Source organism: Brettanomyces bruxellensis, chromosome 9, assembly GCF_011074885.1.
Source record: "Brettanomyces bruxellensis chromosome 9, complete sequence".
In the NCBI taxonomy this organism is placed as follows: Eukaryota; Fungi; Ascomycota; class Pichiomycetes; order Pichiales; family Pichiaceae; genus Brettanomyces; species Brettanomyces bruxellensis.
Genome location: NC_054690.1, coordinates 318,964 through 332,919, shown reverse-complemented (window position 1 = coordinate 332,919; position 13,956 = coordinate 318,964). Strand labels below are relative to the sequence as shown.

Here is a 13,956-nt window from a genome sequence, read left to right as displayed (position 1 = left end):
ATAATATAACAACGATTCATATTCATTCATCAAATAACTTTAATGTGTACTGAGCATTCAGTGCCAGTAATTATTAATCCTGACATAATTAAAATTTCCTAAAATTGCAACTTTACCTGGTTGCATCTTCTACATTTAGGATCAAATAACACACAACACAATACTACATAGTGCATTAAATACCAATATGTACGTGAACAGTAAAGTTCAGCTAAACAATACACGATTTCCATTACTGGCTCACCCCATTTTTCCACGTAACTTCAACTTTCCAAAATTAACTTCTGCAATTGCAGGAGATGTCCACTATCTCTACATAATTACATCAAATGCAAGCCAACGCATATTTAACTTCACAGTTGCAATTTCCTAACAGTAAGACTCTACATAACTTAGACTAATTAACGTACCTACATAACACGCAATATAATTGCTAGAAATGCTGCCAATATCACACTTAGACCAATTAACATAAACACTACATACATAATCGTAGCTATATAATAACCCGCATCAGATTCAAATAGGACACATGAAAACCCTGAAGCTACAGCAATCGCAGAAATCACTAAGGTACACCATTCCACATTTATTAGTTTGCTCTTAGAAAAGCGGAAGCACCTTATATACATGCACAGTCCGGACTAATGATACATAGTGATATATAAAAAGAAGGCAGCAAGCATCGCGCTGCTCAAGCCTGTGACCGATTCGAGTGCCCTCCATACCTCTGGTTCCCGTTATAGTTCCTCCTGTTGCCTCTTCTCTGGTAGTTATTACCACCGTTATTACGGTGTCTGTAGTATTCTCTTTCTTTCAACTGCTCCTCCCTGAACTTATCTATGAGGTCGTTTGACATCGTTATGTACTTGATGTGTATTCCTTTGACGTATGTTGATTTGAGTTTGTAGAAGTTCTCGCCGTGAGCATCTGACACAACAATATCTTTCATTGTGATATTCATCCACGAGTCACAATTTGTCAGTGTGCCATTCAGAGTTTCTCCGCGCTTAAGCTCGACCATGATTGGCTGGCCCTTGACTGAGTTGAGAAGGAAAAGTGGGAGCATGATGGATGCAAAGTAAAGTGGGGAAGTTAGCAAACTATGTGATGGGGGTGAAATGTAACATGCATGCAGAAGCTCATACAAGCATAAATGAAAGAAATTGGGGAAAACAAATTTACGGCGAGAGGTCGCGGGAGGACGGGTGCAGGGATGCGTCAAAACCTTTTGGGTGTACGGATGCACCCACTAGCCGTGGCACAGGGGAATGTGCACGGGAATGTACAAAAAAAAAAAAAAAAAAAAAAAAAAATAGAAAATGTATTGAATAAAAAGAGCCCACCAACAGAGAAGCAGATCAAAACCAGCCAGAGCCACTTTTTCCTCAGCTACGACAAACAGCAAATAAGCAACAGCAATGGAGTCAATTGACCTTTCGGCAAGCCGATGTTATCCCTTGGAGCTGCCGAATCCGGAGGAGAAAGACGAGCGGCTAAAGCTCAAGTGTCGGACCGGAGCTTCGGTGTGCATATCGGACTCTCAGATATTTGTGTATGGAGGAATTACGGAGCCGTTGGCGTTGGCGGCGGACTTTGGGTTGCAGGATGTGAGGCAGAGGGCGGAGGAGTGCCTGGCACAAAAGCGGGCACATAGAGCGGGAAATCAAGAGATTAAGCTCGGGCATCTGATGTCGTCGGAGTTGTTTGGGTTGAGTCTCGTCGACCACAAGTGGCGGCATTTCGGTGGGCGGGCACGGTCTGGGCGCGGGAAAATGCACGGTGCCACGCGCAGGGACTGGGCGCAGCCCAGCGCAAGGATGTACGCTGCGCTGGCGGTGAGCGGTCCCTACGTGTACATGTGCGGCGGCATTGCGCTCGAGGACAGGGGCGGCCGCATGCATGCGTCGGTGAAAAACGACCTCTGGCGCTACAGCCTGGCGGGCGGCAGATGGCGGTGTTTGTATCGGGAACAGAATGAAGTGATTGCCGGCAGGTACGATGCGCAGTTCGTGCGCAGGGCGTCGGACAATACGCTTCTGCTTATTGGCGGGTGCGACGGCCGCGGCCCTGCGGTAAATACGTACGGAGAATTGAACTTGGACCGGCAGGAATGGCGGGAGCGGATAAGTCGGACAAATCTAAAGTCCCCGTGGAACGGCGGGGAATTCCGGCACCCGGTTCTCCGCTGCTCGAAAACTGCGATCATGTACAGAGATGTGGCGGAGATGCCACAGGAGATCGTGGTGTACGATCCGGCATCCCGGTATGCCTTCAGCGAGTATGGAACAGGTAATGTTTTCCGCAATTGCAACGAGACCAAGTTCCCTAAGCTGGATTTCCCGCGGATCGGCAATTTCGGCGAGAATCTCCTAGTTTCCGGCTTTGTGCCGCAACCGAAGGCCACGGGCCCCCGGAAAGTCGCCGCATACGTGCATAACATGCACACGCATGAATGGCTGCCGATACGCACACGCTGCATGCACAAACGCGGGACACATGTGTTGTGCTGCGGGTTTGTGTGGGAGTCGCACCATACGATGGTGTTTCTTGGTGCAGGGATGCACCGGCAGGGGATGTGTACCGCTCCGAGCGTTCAGTTTTTCGACATGTACTTGTATGTTCCGCTTGCCCCGACGTGCGTGTTGGGGCTGGGAGCGGAGAAAGGAGAAAATGAAAGTGCGAGGGCGGAGATTGGAGGCTGCATCGCCGAAACCGACGCGGACATCAAGGATTTCGTCGAGTATGCGCGGAAAGTCGCCCCACATCTCCACGTAAGCAGCATCCGCCCCGTTTTCCCGCCCGAGGCCGTGGCCCTCTCAAAAAACGCATTTCAAAGAAAATCCAGCCTTGCAGATTTCGAGTTTGTGTGCTCAAACGGGACATCGATCCCGGTGCCGCTGATCGTGTGCCGGCGGAGGTGGGGGAAGAAGTTTGACTCGCTTTTGTGCGAGGCGTACGCGTGGTCGTACGTGGAGTCGCGGGTGCCCGGTGCGTACGCGGGGCTCCACGGCGGGGCCCGGCTGTCTACCGGGGAGCCCCCGGTGGCCGGCTACCGGGACGCCCTGGTGGGTCCACCGGGCACCCCGCAGTTCCGCCACCCCTTCCGGAGCTCTTCTGCCTGGGGCTCCCGCGTGGCCAGCCGGGGCATCCCCGGTAGCGTGGCCAGCAGCGTTGCCAGCCCGCTGGGTGGCCACAGCCCGGCTGACTCCCGGCGGAACTCGTCCTCGGTGGACATGTTTTGTGCACCGGGCCTCCCGGCGGCCCCCCGGCGGAGATCCATCGGCACCCCGTACGTCGGCCACCACTCCCCGGTGTCCTCACTACGCCGGGCCTCTCTGCTGAGCTCGCTTGCTCCACCGGGCGTTTCTCCACCGGGCTTCTCCCCGCGGGGCTCCGGCTCCCTCGAGGGCCGCCGACAGTCCGTGCCAAGCCTCCGGTTTTCGCCCGACTCGCCCTTCAGCCAGCCCCAGGTCTCCCCGGTAGCCGCACGGGGGGCCCCGGTGGAGTCACCGGGCCTCGGCCAGGTCGCCCCGCCCATCACCGTGCTGGCAAGGGACCTTCCCCGGCAGCCATCCATGCCAGCCGTCGACTCCACCGGGTCGCCGCTCCCCGATAAAGTTGATAATTCTAATTCTAACGACGCCGCAAGAGGTCCTCCCATCAAGTTCCAGGCGGCCACTTTGCCTCCCCAGAAACCTATGCCGCCTATATTTGCCACCAGGGACAGGGCTGTGCCGGTCAGTCCGCTCAGTGTGTTGTCGGGGGAAAATGGAGATGGAGAAGGAGATGGAGAAGGAGATGGAGAAGGAGATGTAAGAGCAAATGTGAAAGAAGGAGATGTGAAAGCAAATGTGAAAGCAAATATAAAAGAGAAGGAGAATATGAAAGAAAGAGAGGACGTGAAAGAAAATATTAAAGAAAAGGGGACCTCTCTCACTTCCCGCCCCTCCTCCCCCTACACCTTCGAAGATTCTCCCGCTCTCGACACTTTTACCGCTGCAGAACACTCCATCAGCTTCCCCGTGGTCACAGACTCCTCGCTGGACCTCAGCCTCCTCCCGAGAGCCTTGTACTTACCGTACTCCCAGCCAACAGTCGAGGCCTTGGTGGAGTACCTCTGCACAGGCCAGGTGGGCACAAAGTGGCGCATTTTCCCCACGGCAACCGAGCTCTTGTTTCTCGCCAAACGCTACGACATCCCGCTTCTCTACGACTTGGTTTTGGAGTTGCTCTTCGTGGTTTTGGCCAAGAAAAGGATCCACGTGTGCTCCCAGTCGCTGCCTGCACACCAGCCACAAACTGACCGCCACTCATACTTCCAGCAGCAGAAAACCTTGCATCCACACCACACACACCCCGCTGACTGGCCCAGTGTCCGGCCCTTGTACCTCAAGGCCTCCCAGTACACCAGCACGTACGAGTTTTCGCCTGAGTCTTGCCCGGAATCCCACCTGGAATCCCCAACTCGGGCCGTTTCTCCCCACTCCTCTTCAAATAGCGACTCAGACAGCCCTGTCAAGGCCACTCTCGGCTTGCTAGACCCCGTCGGCTACAGTAGTGGCGACAGCATCAAGGAAGGAGACTCTCCAAACTTGCACGTGCAGAAACAGTGGCCCACTTTGCAGCAACTCGTTGCCCCGGACTCCCAGCCTTGCTCAGACACCATTTTGGACGTTCTTGTCGAGGTTGGGGCTTTGATCAACGACATGAAGCTCATGCTTGGTGCTCTTTCTGTCAAGGAGGCCTGTGCGAACTTGCAGAAGCACAATTCTGCCAACTAAGTGAACTGAGCGAACTGAGCTTCTTCATTTTTGATCTCTATTCATTTTATCTTTCTTCATTTTATCTCTCTTCATTTTATCTCTCTTCATTTTTCATCTCTTCATTTTTCATCTCTTCATTTCTTCCTGCTCTTCATCTCTTCATTTCTTCCTGCTCTTCATTTCTTTCTGCTCTTCATCTCTTCCTGTCCTTCATTGCATTTTCTCGCTTGCCATGCTCTGCACCAGCAGCTCCCAGAAGTTCCTGCCGCTGCATACTGCACTACGTACAACTAATAGATTATTTCTCATAATCATGTAGGCTGGAATCACACACTGTGAAGGAAGAATTTCAGACCATGTCGCATGAGATTTTCTTATTCGTAATCCTGGCAGCGTACTCGGACATATAAGCACAATTTACATACCAACACAATTTACACGCAAAGTGCAGTAAGCGAATTAGCCAAGATGTGTGTGGAACTACGACACACGAATCTGAAGATACATGTCACCAATCCGATTTTGTGCATTATTGATTTTCCCCATGCATTTTCGGCCATCAATCACTACGCATGTGTTAATACCGGATTTACATTCTATGTCTGCACTCGAGTATACAAGTAATACATCATTAACCTCGCTCTGGCATATTTCGCTATATAAAGTATCTCGTACGAGAATATAAGAACAATGCATTTCACGGGTGAAAATTCCATTGTTTTCCATTGGTATCGGCAGATCCACATCATGATAATTGCTTGCACCCACCACCAATTTGAAATATTAACTCTAACAAATGCGCATTAAACCAAAACAGCTGTAATCAAACTCAAGTCAATTCTTGGCAGTGCAGTAGCTTAAAGCGAAATCTTTCAAACGTCCTATAATGGACAATGATTTAATTTCGATCCTTTTTATTTAATCTGGCCCGCAGCCAACTCACGCCAATTAATAACACATTTCCAGCCAATCACAGTCAATTATCAGTCAAATTTAGACTCAACTTACAGCCAAATCTTGGCCAAGATTTTTTCTCGCAACGGGGTCCGAAAAGTGTCAAATTCAGCCGTTCGTGTGCCTCCTTTATTCCGCAGCAACCCCGCAAAAAAAATATTTTAGATAGTTGCACCAGGCTGCGGCATTTTTTTGCATGATCTGGTAAAATTTCCACACAAAGGGCAACAGGGAGACAGGCAGCTATAAAAGGAGGGAGTTTTCCCAAATGTGGAAAGTTGCCGAGTGGGATTCTTGAGTTCTTGTTGTGTGTATTTTTGGAGAAGCCAAGTCGCACGTGCAGAGGTGAGGACAAATTAGATAGCTAGATACTGCAATCAGAGCTGCAATCATAACTCATAGGACAATAGCAGTACACCATAATCAGGGCTACAATTATATCTACATAGTACAATCATAACTACATAATCTAACCAGAGCTACGATCAAATCTACAATCATATCTACATACTAAAATCACCCTACAACCCCATCACAACCACATTGCAATCCCATTTTATATTTTACACAGCTTACAATCACATAACTGCTCACTATGAAATCTCCAATTCTACAGTTTCTGAAGGATACATTTGTTCCAGTGAAGGGAAAGACAGAGCTCACAACGAGAGTTCACGTGAGTGAGGAGGACTCAGAAGGGGGAACGAAGGCAAGTGCCGGCAAAGCAAAGGAGGACTCGGTGGAGATTGACGATACGGATACAAGCACAATGATTGTATCACATCTATCGCGGAGGCTCTCCAGAAGGCAGATCGAGCTCATTGCCATCGGAGGCACGATCGGGGTGGCGTTGTACGTGAACATAGGCACGTCGTTGATGAACGGAGGGGCTCTTTCGCTCCTCTTAGGGTTCGGGTTGTGGACCATCCCGATGGTGGAGATAACGTCGTGTTGTGCCGAGATGGTGTGTTATTTGCCCCTCCCTGGTGCTCCATTCTGCATCTTCGCGGACCGGTTTGTGGACGAGGCACTCGGGGTGATGTCATCGTGGAATTTCTGGGTTCTCCAGTGTGCGATGATCCCATTTGAGCTCACGCTTTTCAACTCGCTCATCCACTACTGGGCAGACAACTACAGCCCGGCGATCTGCTTCAGCACGCAACTCGTTGCGTATTTGGCGATCAACGTGGCGGCAGTGCGGTGGTACGGCGAGGCGGAGTTCTGGCTCTGCATGGGCAAAGTGGTGTTGGCCGTGATGCTCATGGTCTTCACCTTTGTAGTGATGCTCGGCGGGAACCCGGTGCATGACCGGTTCGGGTTCCGGAACTGGGTCTCGGGCTATGATACGGCCCCCATGCTCGAGTACATCTCCACCGGGCCGCTCGGCCGGTTCCAGGGCTTTCTTGCCTGCCTTATTGCCGCAGCATACATGATGGCCGGCCCGGAGTATCTCAGCATGGCTGCTGGCGAGACCAGGGACCCGCGTAGGGTGCTTCCGCCTGCTTTCAAGAGTGTTTTCCTTCGCTTGCTGGTTTTCTTCATCGGCGGAACTCTCTGTGTCGGTATTCTCTGCAATGCCCGCGACCCGCTTCTTCTCAATGCGATTTCCAGTGGGAAGCCGGGTGCTGGAGCCTCCCCATACACCATTGCAATGTACAATTTGCACATTGGTGTCTTCCCGCACGTCGTGAACGCGTTGCTCGTGACCTCGGCGTTCTCCGCGGGCAACTCGTACACGTTCTGCTCGTCCAGAACACTCTACGGGATGGCGGTGCAACACCGGGCACCCGGGGTGTTCCGGCGGTGCAACAGGCAGGGCGTTCCGATTCTCGCCGTGCTGGTTTCCTTGGTATGGGGGGCCCTTGCGTTTCTCCAGCTAAGTGAAAGTGCCAGTACGGTTTTGAACTGGATCATCAACTTGATCACTGCGTCCCAGCTCATGAATTACTGCATTATCCTTTTCACGTATCTCCACTTCCGACGGGCCGTGCGGGCCCAGGGCTTGGACCGGGCCAAATTCGGTTTCAAGGCCATCTGGCAGCCTTACGCCTGCATTTTCACGTTGTGCATCGTACTCTGCATGGTTGGTGTGCAGGGATACACCGTTTTTCTCCCGGGTGGAGACTGGTGGTCCGTCCAGACGTTCTTGTTTTCTTACTTGATGTGCTTCATCGATGCCGCTATCTTCATTGGCTGGAAGCTCGTCCGGAGAACAAGATACCACCGGGATCCCCGACAGGTCGATTTGGTCTCCGGGTTGGACGAGATCGAGCGGCACGAGCAGCTACTAAAGGAGGAGGCGGTGCTGGGAAGTTGAGGTGTTATTTATTTAAGAGTTATTGGCTGGATCCGATTGCTTGACAGTGAAGGTTCGTGTAATGAGTGGATGGAGACTATCGATGTGGAGATGTATGTATCTAATATTCAGGTTGTTTTGGTGCTTCTGAGGCTGAAGGAGGGAAAGATGAAAGGAAAAGATGAAAGTAGAAGAATTAAGAATGCGTCATGAACTACAAAAAGATGAAAAGCACTGCTTAGGCACCTTTAATCATTATGAGTAAGGCTTTTTGGTAGAGACAAGACGGCACATTTTTAGATAGATGCGACTGTCGAGAATATATTACAGTTATCGTGTATAGTTTGTATGTATTGAATTAATATGTTTAGTATTGCTATTTATGGTCAGGGCATGGTTAGTATGTATAGTTAGTATGTATTGGATTGTCATGTGTAGTATTAGTATGGATAATACTAGTGCCGTTAATCCTCTGCTGGAATCCTTTTGTACATAAAATGAGAAAATGCACTGCGCAATATTTACATGCTATTTCTACACGATTCATCGGAAAATGTTAAATGCGTTTCATACATACTCTGAAAGTGAAAGGAAAATACATGCATGTATTCCAGTGAATGTGAAGCCGTCTGATATAGTTAAAATACTACGCAGGGGGAGTAATATATTACCAATATTGTATGAATCGGTTTTGAAAGTCGCTTGGTATAATGTGTTCGTGCAGTTGGTCAAAGCAATAAGTTAACAGTTGTTTGAAACGCGGAAACAAGTAATAAATGAAGTTAACACTGTCGTATTACTGTATTACTTCAGTATCACGATTTGACTTTTTGTTATAGTGTAATATGGCGCCTGTCAAGTGTGATCAGTGCTACGAAACTGGTATGTACCTGATTGTAATTCTGGGAGTGCGGTTTTATTCAAAGCGAGGCAGTGCAGATAGACTCTACTACGTATGGCATACGGCAGTATTCCACACTATCTGCATTATTATTGAAGATTGATGTTTTCCTCTTTATGTTTAGTTGTAAATTAAGGATTTCTGGGGTTTGCAGGGTAAATATTAAGTGTGAGAGCAAAGAAAGGAGTATGTATGTGAATAATACCCTGAGTGAAGGTGTGTAGACGCGACTATCGACGGATATATTTTAGCGTTGGCGTGTTGGTAGAGCACATAGTTGAGCATAGGCAACCACCAGAATTGCGTATGGTTGAGTCTGCAGTTAAATTAAGTATAACAAATTGTAGTAGCTTGACTTGAACCATTTATTTTGTTAAACAAAACAGTTAAACTCATATTGCTTTCTCTCGTTGTCAGGTAGAAGTGCACAGAAACAACCTGTACACCAAAACAACTCCCCTCTTTACTGGAGAAATCAGGTATCTTAGGAATCCTACAATGGCAGTGGTCACCGTTGGGATATTTCACAATAGAATAATTGACATTGTGGAATAATTTTCATCTCCGCAAGGTCATACGAGATTTTATAGATCTGACCGCGGTAGAATAATGGGGAGGACAACATCCGTACAAAAGAAAGTGGGCAGGGGGAAAAAAAGTATCGAGATCGCGGCATGGTGCGTCGGGCGGCATTGATCCTTAGTGAAGAGTAGAGGGAGCGAAAGAAAGCGATAAAAGCAGAAAGAGGAAAGGGTGGAAGTAGCAGAAAGGGGTTAAGTAGAGCAGGATGAAGTACGAGATGGTAATGGGTGATAGGAGACAGAAAAGGACAGCAAAGTGGATGGATATATATATGAAAGAAGGATCAGGTGGTCGGAGATGAGTAAAATATGGAGACAGGGCGGACAAAGCGGGATGGAGGCAAGAGAATAATAAAGAAGGGGGAAAAAAATGAAGCACAGAAATAATGAAAGCGCGGGCAGCATCCGAGAATCAGGAAAGATTCGGAAGAGGTGGGTGTATTTTTATAAAGCAGCAAGATTCTCCGGAAAAAGATTATGTATGATTCAGAGGAGCAATTTTTTCGAGCGTGCGTAAAGAAATTTACGAGGGTGATTAATTTGCAGCAGAAATTAGCAGTGCATCAAAAACTAGCTCTGCATCGACATTTAGCTAATATCGACACCACCAGAGCAATACTTGAGTTGCAGCAATTCTCAAGACAGACAGAATGACAACAGGCAAGCCACTAGTGTCGAAAGTGGCGTTCACGTCGTTAACCACGGCCAAAAGGCAGCAGTACGACGAGTTAATCAAGTTTTACAGGAAGTTCGGATTCAAAGTGATAAGGATATTCAACAAGGACGCAAATGCGACTGGAGCAGACCTCAACGGGATCAGCTTTGACTCGAGAAGTGAGTGCTGGCTTGCAACCTTCCCGGTGAGCCGGGTGGACAAGTCTGGGAACGTTATTCCGTACCAGGAGACACCGGAGTACAAGCACCGGGAGATGGACCCAGTTTTGGACAAGTACAACGAAGGAGTGATGTTGAAAGTGCGGCTTTTGTCGCACGACGTGCAGAAGAACGAGGAGATGCCCGGCCGGATCGTTGTGTTGAGCATTTCGCCGGAGAAAGTGCGGGCTGAGGCGGAGAAAGCGGGATTCGAGGTTGTGGAAGCAGGAGAAGACGAGAAGAAGGAGGTCGGAGGCGGGCTTTTCTTTGTGCGGGACCCGGTGGGAAACCTTGTTGGGTTCACGGACAGCGTTGAGTTGGGCATGCGGGTGGCAGTTGATTCACCCGGCAGCTTTTTCATCAGCGAGGAGGCGGCCCAGGAGGCGGAGAAAGAAGCCCGTGCGGCGGAGTTGGGCAAGGCCTCGACGGAGAAGAAGCCGAAGAAGCGGATCGCGGTGATGACGTCGGGCGGAGATTCGCAGGGTATGTGTGCAGCAGTGCGGGCGGTGATCCGGGCGGGTATCTACTTCGGATGCGAGATGTACGGATGCTTTGAAGGATACACCGGGTTGGTGGAAGGCGGAGAAAAGTTGCGGCCCTTGGAGTGGGCGGACGTCCGTGGCTGGCTCTCGGAGGGCGGCACTTTGATCGGCACGGCACGGTGTTTGGAGTTCCGGGAGCGGGCTGGACGGCTTAACGGGGCGGAGAACATGGTGAAGCGCGGTATTGACGCGTTGATCGTGTGCGGAGGAGACGGATCTTTGACCGGGGCAGACATCTTCCGGTCGGAGTGGCCTTCGTTGCTCGCGGAGCTCGAGAAAACGGGCCGTATCACCGCCGCACAGCACGGCAAGTACCAGCATTTGACCATCGTCGGCATGGTCGGCTCCATCGACAACGATATGGCCCTCACGGACAACACCATCGGAGCTTACTCGTCCTTGGAGCGGATCTGCGAGATGGTCGACTACATCGACACCACGGCGGCCTCGCACTCGCGGGCTTTCGTTGTGGAGGTGATGGGTCGGCATTGTGGCTGGTTGGCCCTCATGGCGGGTATTTGCTGTGGAGCGGACTACGTGTTCGTTCCCGAGCAGCCTCCGTGTGCCAAGACCTGGCGGGCGGACCTTCAGGCGGTTTGCTCGAAGCACCGGGCGGCAGGACGGCGGAAAACGACCGTCATCGTCGCAGAGGGGGCCATCGACGACGAGCTCAACGCCGTTACGTCCGAGGAGGTGAAGCAGGCACTCGTGGAGCTCGGTTTGGACACCCGGGTGACCACGTTGGGTCACGTGCAGCGCGGAGGCACGGCTGTGGCGTTCGACCGGATGTTGGCCACGATGCAGGGCGTGGAGGCGGTGAAAGCGGCCCTTGAGAGCACGCCCGACACTCCGTCGCCGATGATCGGCATTGAGGCGAACCAGATAGTCCGTGTGCCGTTGATGGAGGCGGTGAAGCAGACCAAGGCGGTTGCCAAGGCCATCGATGCCAAGGACTTCGACGCGGCCTTCAAGCTCCGTGATGCGGCCTTCCAGGAGACCTGGGCGGACTTCAAGGCGATCTCGGGAGAGAAGGAGAGAGAGGAGGAGAGAGAGAATGAGAAAGAGACCAAAGATGAGGCCAAAGATGAGAAAAACGAAAAGCTCAACGTCGCCATCATCCACGTTGGAGCTCCCACCGCGGCCTTGAACGCCGCAACGCGTTCCGCGGTGCTCTACCTCCTCTCGCAGGGCCACCGGGTGTACGGCATCGAGAACGGGTTCACCGGGCTGATCCGGCACGGTGCGTTCCGCGAGCTCTCGTGGCTGGACGTGGTGGAGTGGCACAACATCGGGGGTTCGTACTTGGGCACCAACCGCTCGCTCCCCAGCGAGGATATGGGCACGGTGGCCTTCTACCTGCAGAAGTTCCGCATCCAGGGCCTCATCGTCATGGGTGGCTTTGAGGCCTTCCGCGCGGTGCACGAGTTGAAGCGGGCCAGGGCACGGTACCCGATCCTCAACATGCCGACCGTCTGCCTCCCATCGACGGTCTCCAACAACGTCCCGGGCACAGAGTACTCGTTGGGCTGCGACACCTGCCTCAATGTGCTCTCCGAGTACTGCGATGCCATCAAGCAGTCCGCCTCTTCCTCCAGAAAACGCGTGTTTGTCGTCGAGGTGCAGGGAGGCAACTGCGGCTACGTGGCCTCGTACATCGGCCTCATCTCGGGTGCCGTTGCCGTGTACAGACCCGAGCACGGCATCTGCTTGAAGGACATCAGTAGCGACTTGAAGCTGCTCAACTCGTGCTTTGCCGGCGACCACGGCGAGGACCGGAACGGCAAGCTGGTGGTCCGAAACGAGAACTCCTCGCCAATCTACACCACGCAGCTTGTGGCCGACATCTTCCGCGAGCAGGCCAAAGGTGCCTTCCAGACCAGGACCGCCATCCCGGGCCACGTCCAGCAGGGTAAGATCCCATCCGCCATGGACCGCTGCTACGCCGCCCGGTTCGCTATCAAGGCCTGCAAGTACATCGAGGAAAACAACGCTGAAATCGCCCGCTCCGTCGCCCACTGGCAGGCCGACGGCTTCGGCTCCAACCACACCTCTGTCGGCCAGCCGGACGACGACTTGAAGTTCTACTACAAGCACGGCCGCAAGGTCGAGGCCCCACAGTTGGACAACGCCGTTGTTCTCGGCATCCACGGCAACAAGGTCTCTTTCGAGAGCATCTCCAAGCTCTGGGACTCCTCCACGGACGTTGAGTTGCGCCGCGGTGTCGACATCCACTGGCACAGGTTCAATCTTGTCAACGACATGTTGAGCGGCCGTCTCATGGCTGCCCGTACCGACGACACCTCTGCTGCTGCCCAGGTTGATGTTGGCAATTGATTTATGTTTCACGATAGTCGAATGAATTGTGTTTTGAGATTACTAAGGTGTAGCTGAGTCTTTAATCCTGCTGCATTACTCTGCTTTCAGAGTAGTCAGATGGGTAATTTTGCCTGTATTTTGCCGAATATCTGTAGCTTGATTTTTCATGTTGAATTATTATGTTTCGCATTCGCGGTAGTCGAATGAGTAGTTTGATCTTTAATCCTGCTGAATTGTTCTACTTAAGGTTCACAATAGTGGAATGACTAGCTTAATCTATCTTTTTTTGCTGAATTGTTCTACTTCGTGTTCACAATAGTGCTATGACTAGCTTGATGTTTGGTCCTACTGAATTATTATACTTTACGTTCAAGTCGAATGAATTTTGTTTTGAGATTATTAATGTGTAGTTTCTGTAGCTTCATCCTTTGCCTACTGAATTGTTCTACTTTATTAGATGTAGCTGTTGCGGCTTGCTTTTACTGAATTGTTCTACCCTATGTTATAGTAGTCGAATGAGAAGCATGGTCATGGTTCTGCTGAATTGTTCTACTTCATGTTCACGATAGTCCAACAGGCTGCGTTTTACTGTACGGAGTGTACTACATTACGGTAACTCGATCTTTTCCTGTGTAATTATTTGGCCGTAGTTTGATTCTTAGTCTGAATTATTGACTACCCCTCATAATACTCAAATGAATTGTGCTTTGATGTTACTATATTGCTT

At 50.9% G+C, this 13,956-nt stretch overlaps 4 protein-coding genes across 4 annotated transcripts; 3 read left to right on the top strand and 1 right to left on the bottom strand.

Moving 5' to 3' along the window:
• Window positions 1-694: 694 nt before the first annotated feature.
• Window positions 695-1,069, bottom strand: BRETT_002024 (uncharacterized protein; the record flags this gene model as incomplete). Its single annotated transcript, XM_041280562.1, has 1 exon — window positions 695-1,069. One exon carries the CDS (start codon window positions 1,067-1,069, stop codon window positions 695-697), a length of 375 nt encoding a protein of 124 aa, XP_041138353.1.
• A 352-nt stretch (window positions 1,070-1,421) lies between these two features.
• BRETT_002023 (uncharacterized protein) lies at window positions 1,422-4,784 on the top strand (the record flags this gene model as incomplete). Its single annotated transcript, XM_041280561.1, has 1 exon — window positions 1,422-4,784. One exon carries the CDS (start codon window positions 1,422-1,424, stop codon window positions 4,782-4,784), a length of 3,363 nt encoding a protein of 1,120 aa, XP_041138352.1.
• Window positions 4,785-6,315: 1,531 nt separating this feature from the next.
• Window positions 6,316-8,037, top strand: BRETT_002022 (uncharacterized protein; the record flags this gene model as incomplete). The annotated part of the gene is made up of 1 exon (XM_041280560.1): window positions 6,316-8,037. One exon carries the CDS (start codon window positions 6,316-6,318, stop codon window positions 8,035-8,037), a length of 1,722 nt encoding a protein of 573 aa, XP_041138351.1.
• A 2,111-nt stretch (window positions 8,038-10,148) lies between these two features.
• Window positions 10,149-13,247, top strand: BRETT_002021 (uncharacterized protein; the record flags this gene model as incomplete). Its single annotated transcript, XM_041280559.1, has 1 exon — window positions 10,149-13,247. One exon carries the CDS (start codon window positions 10,149-10,151, stop codon window positions 13,245-13,247), a length of 3,099 nt encoding a protein of 1,032 aa, XP_041138350.1.
• Between the last annotated feature and the right edge of the window lie 709 nt (window positions 13,248-13,956).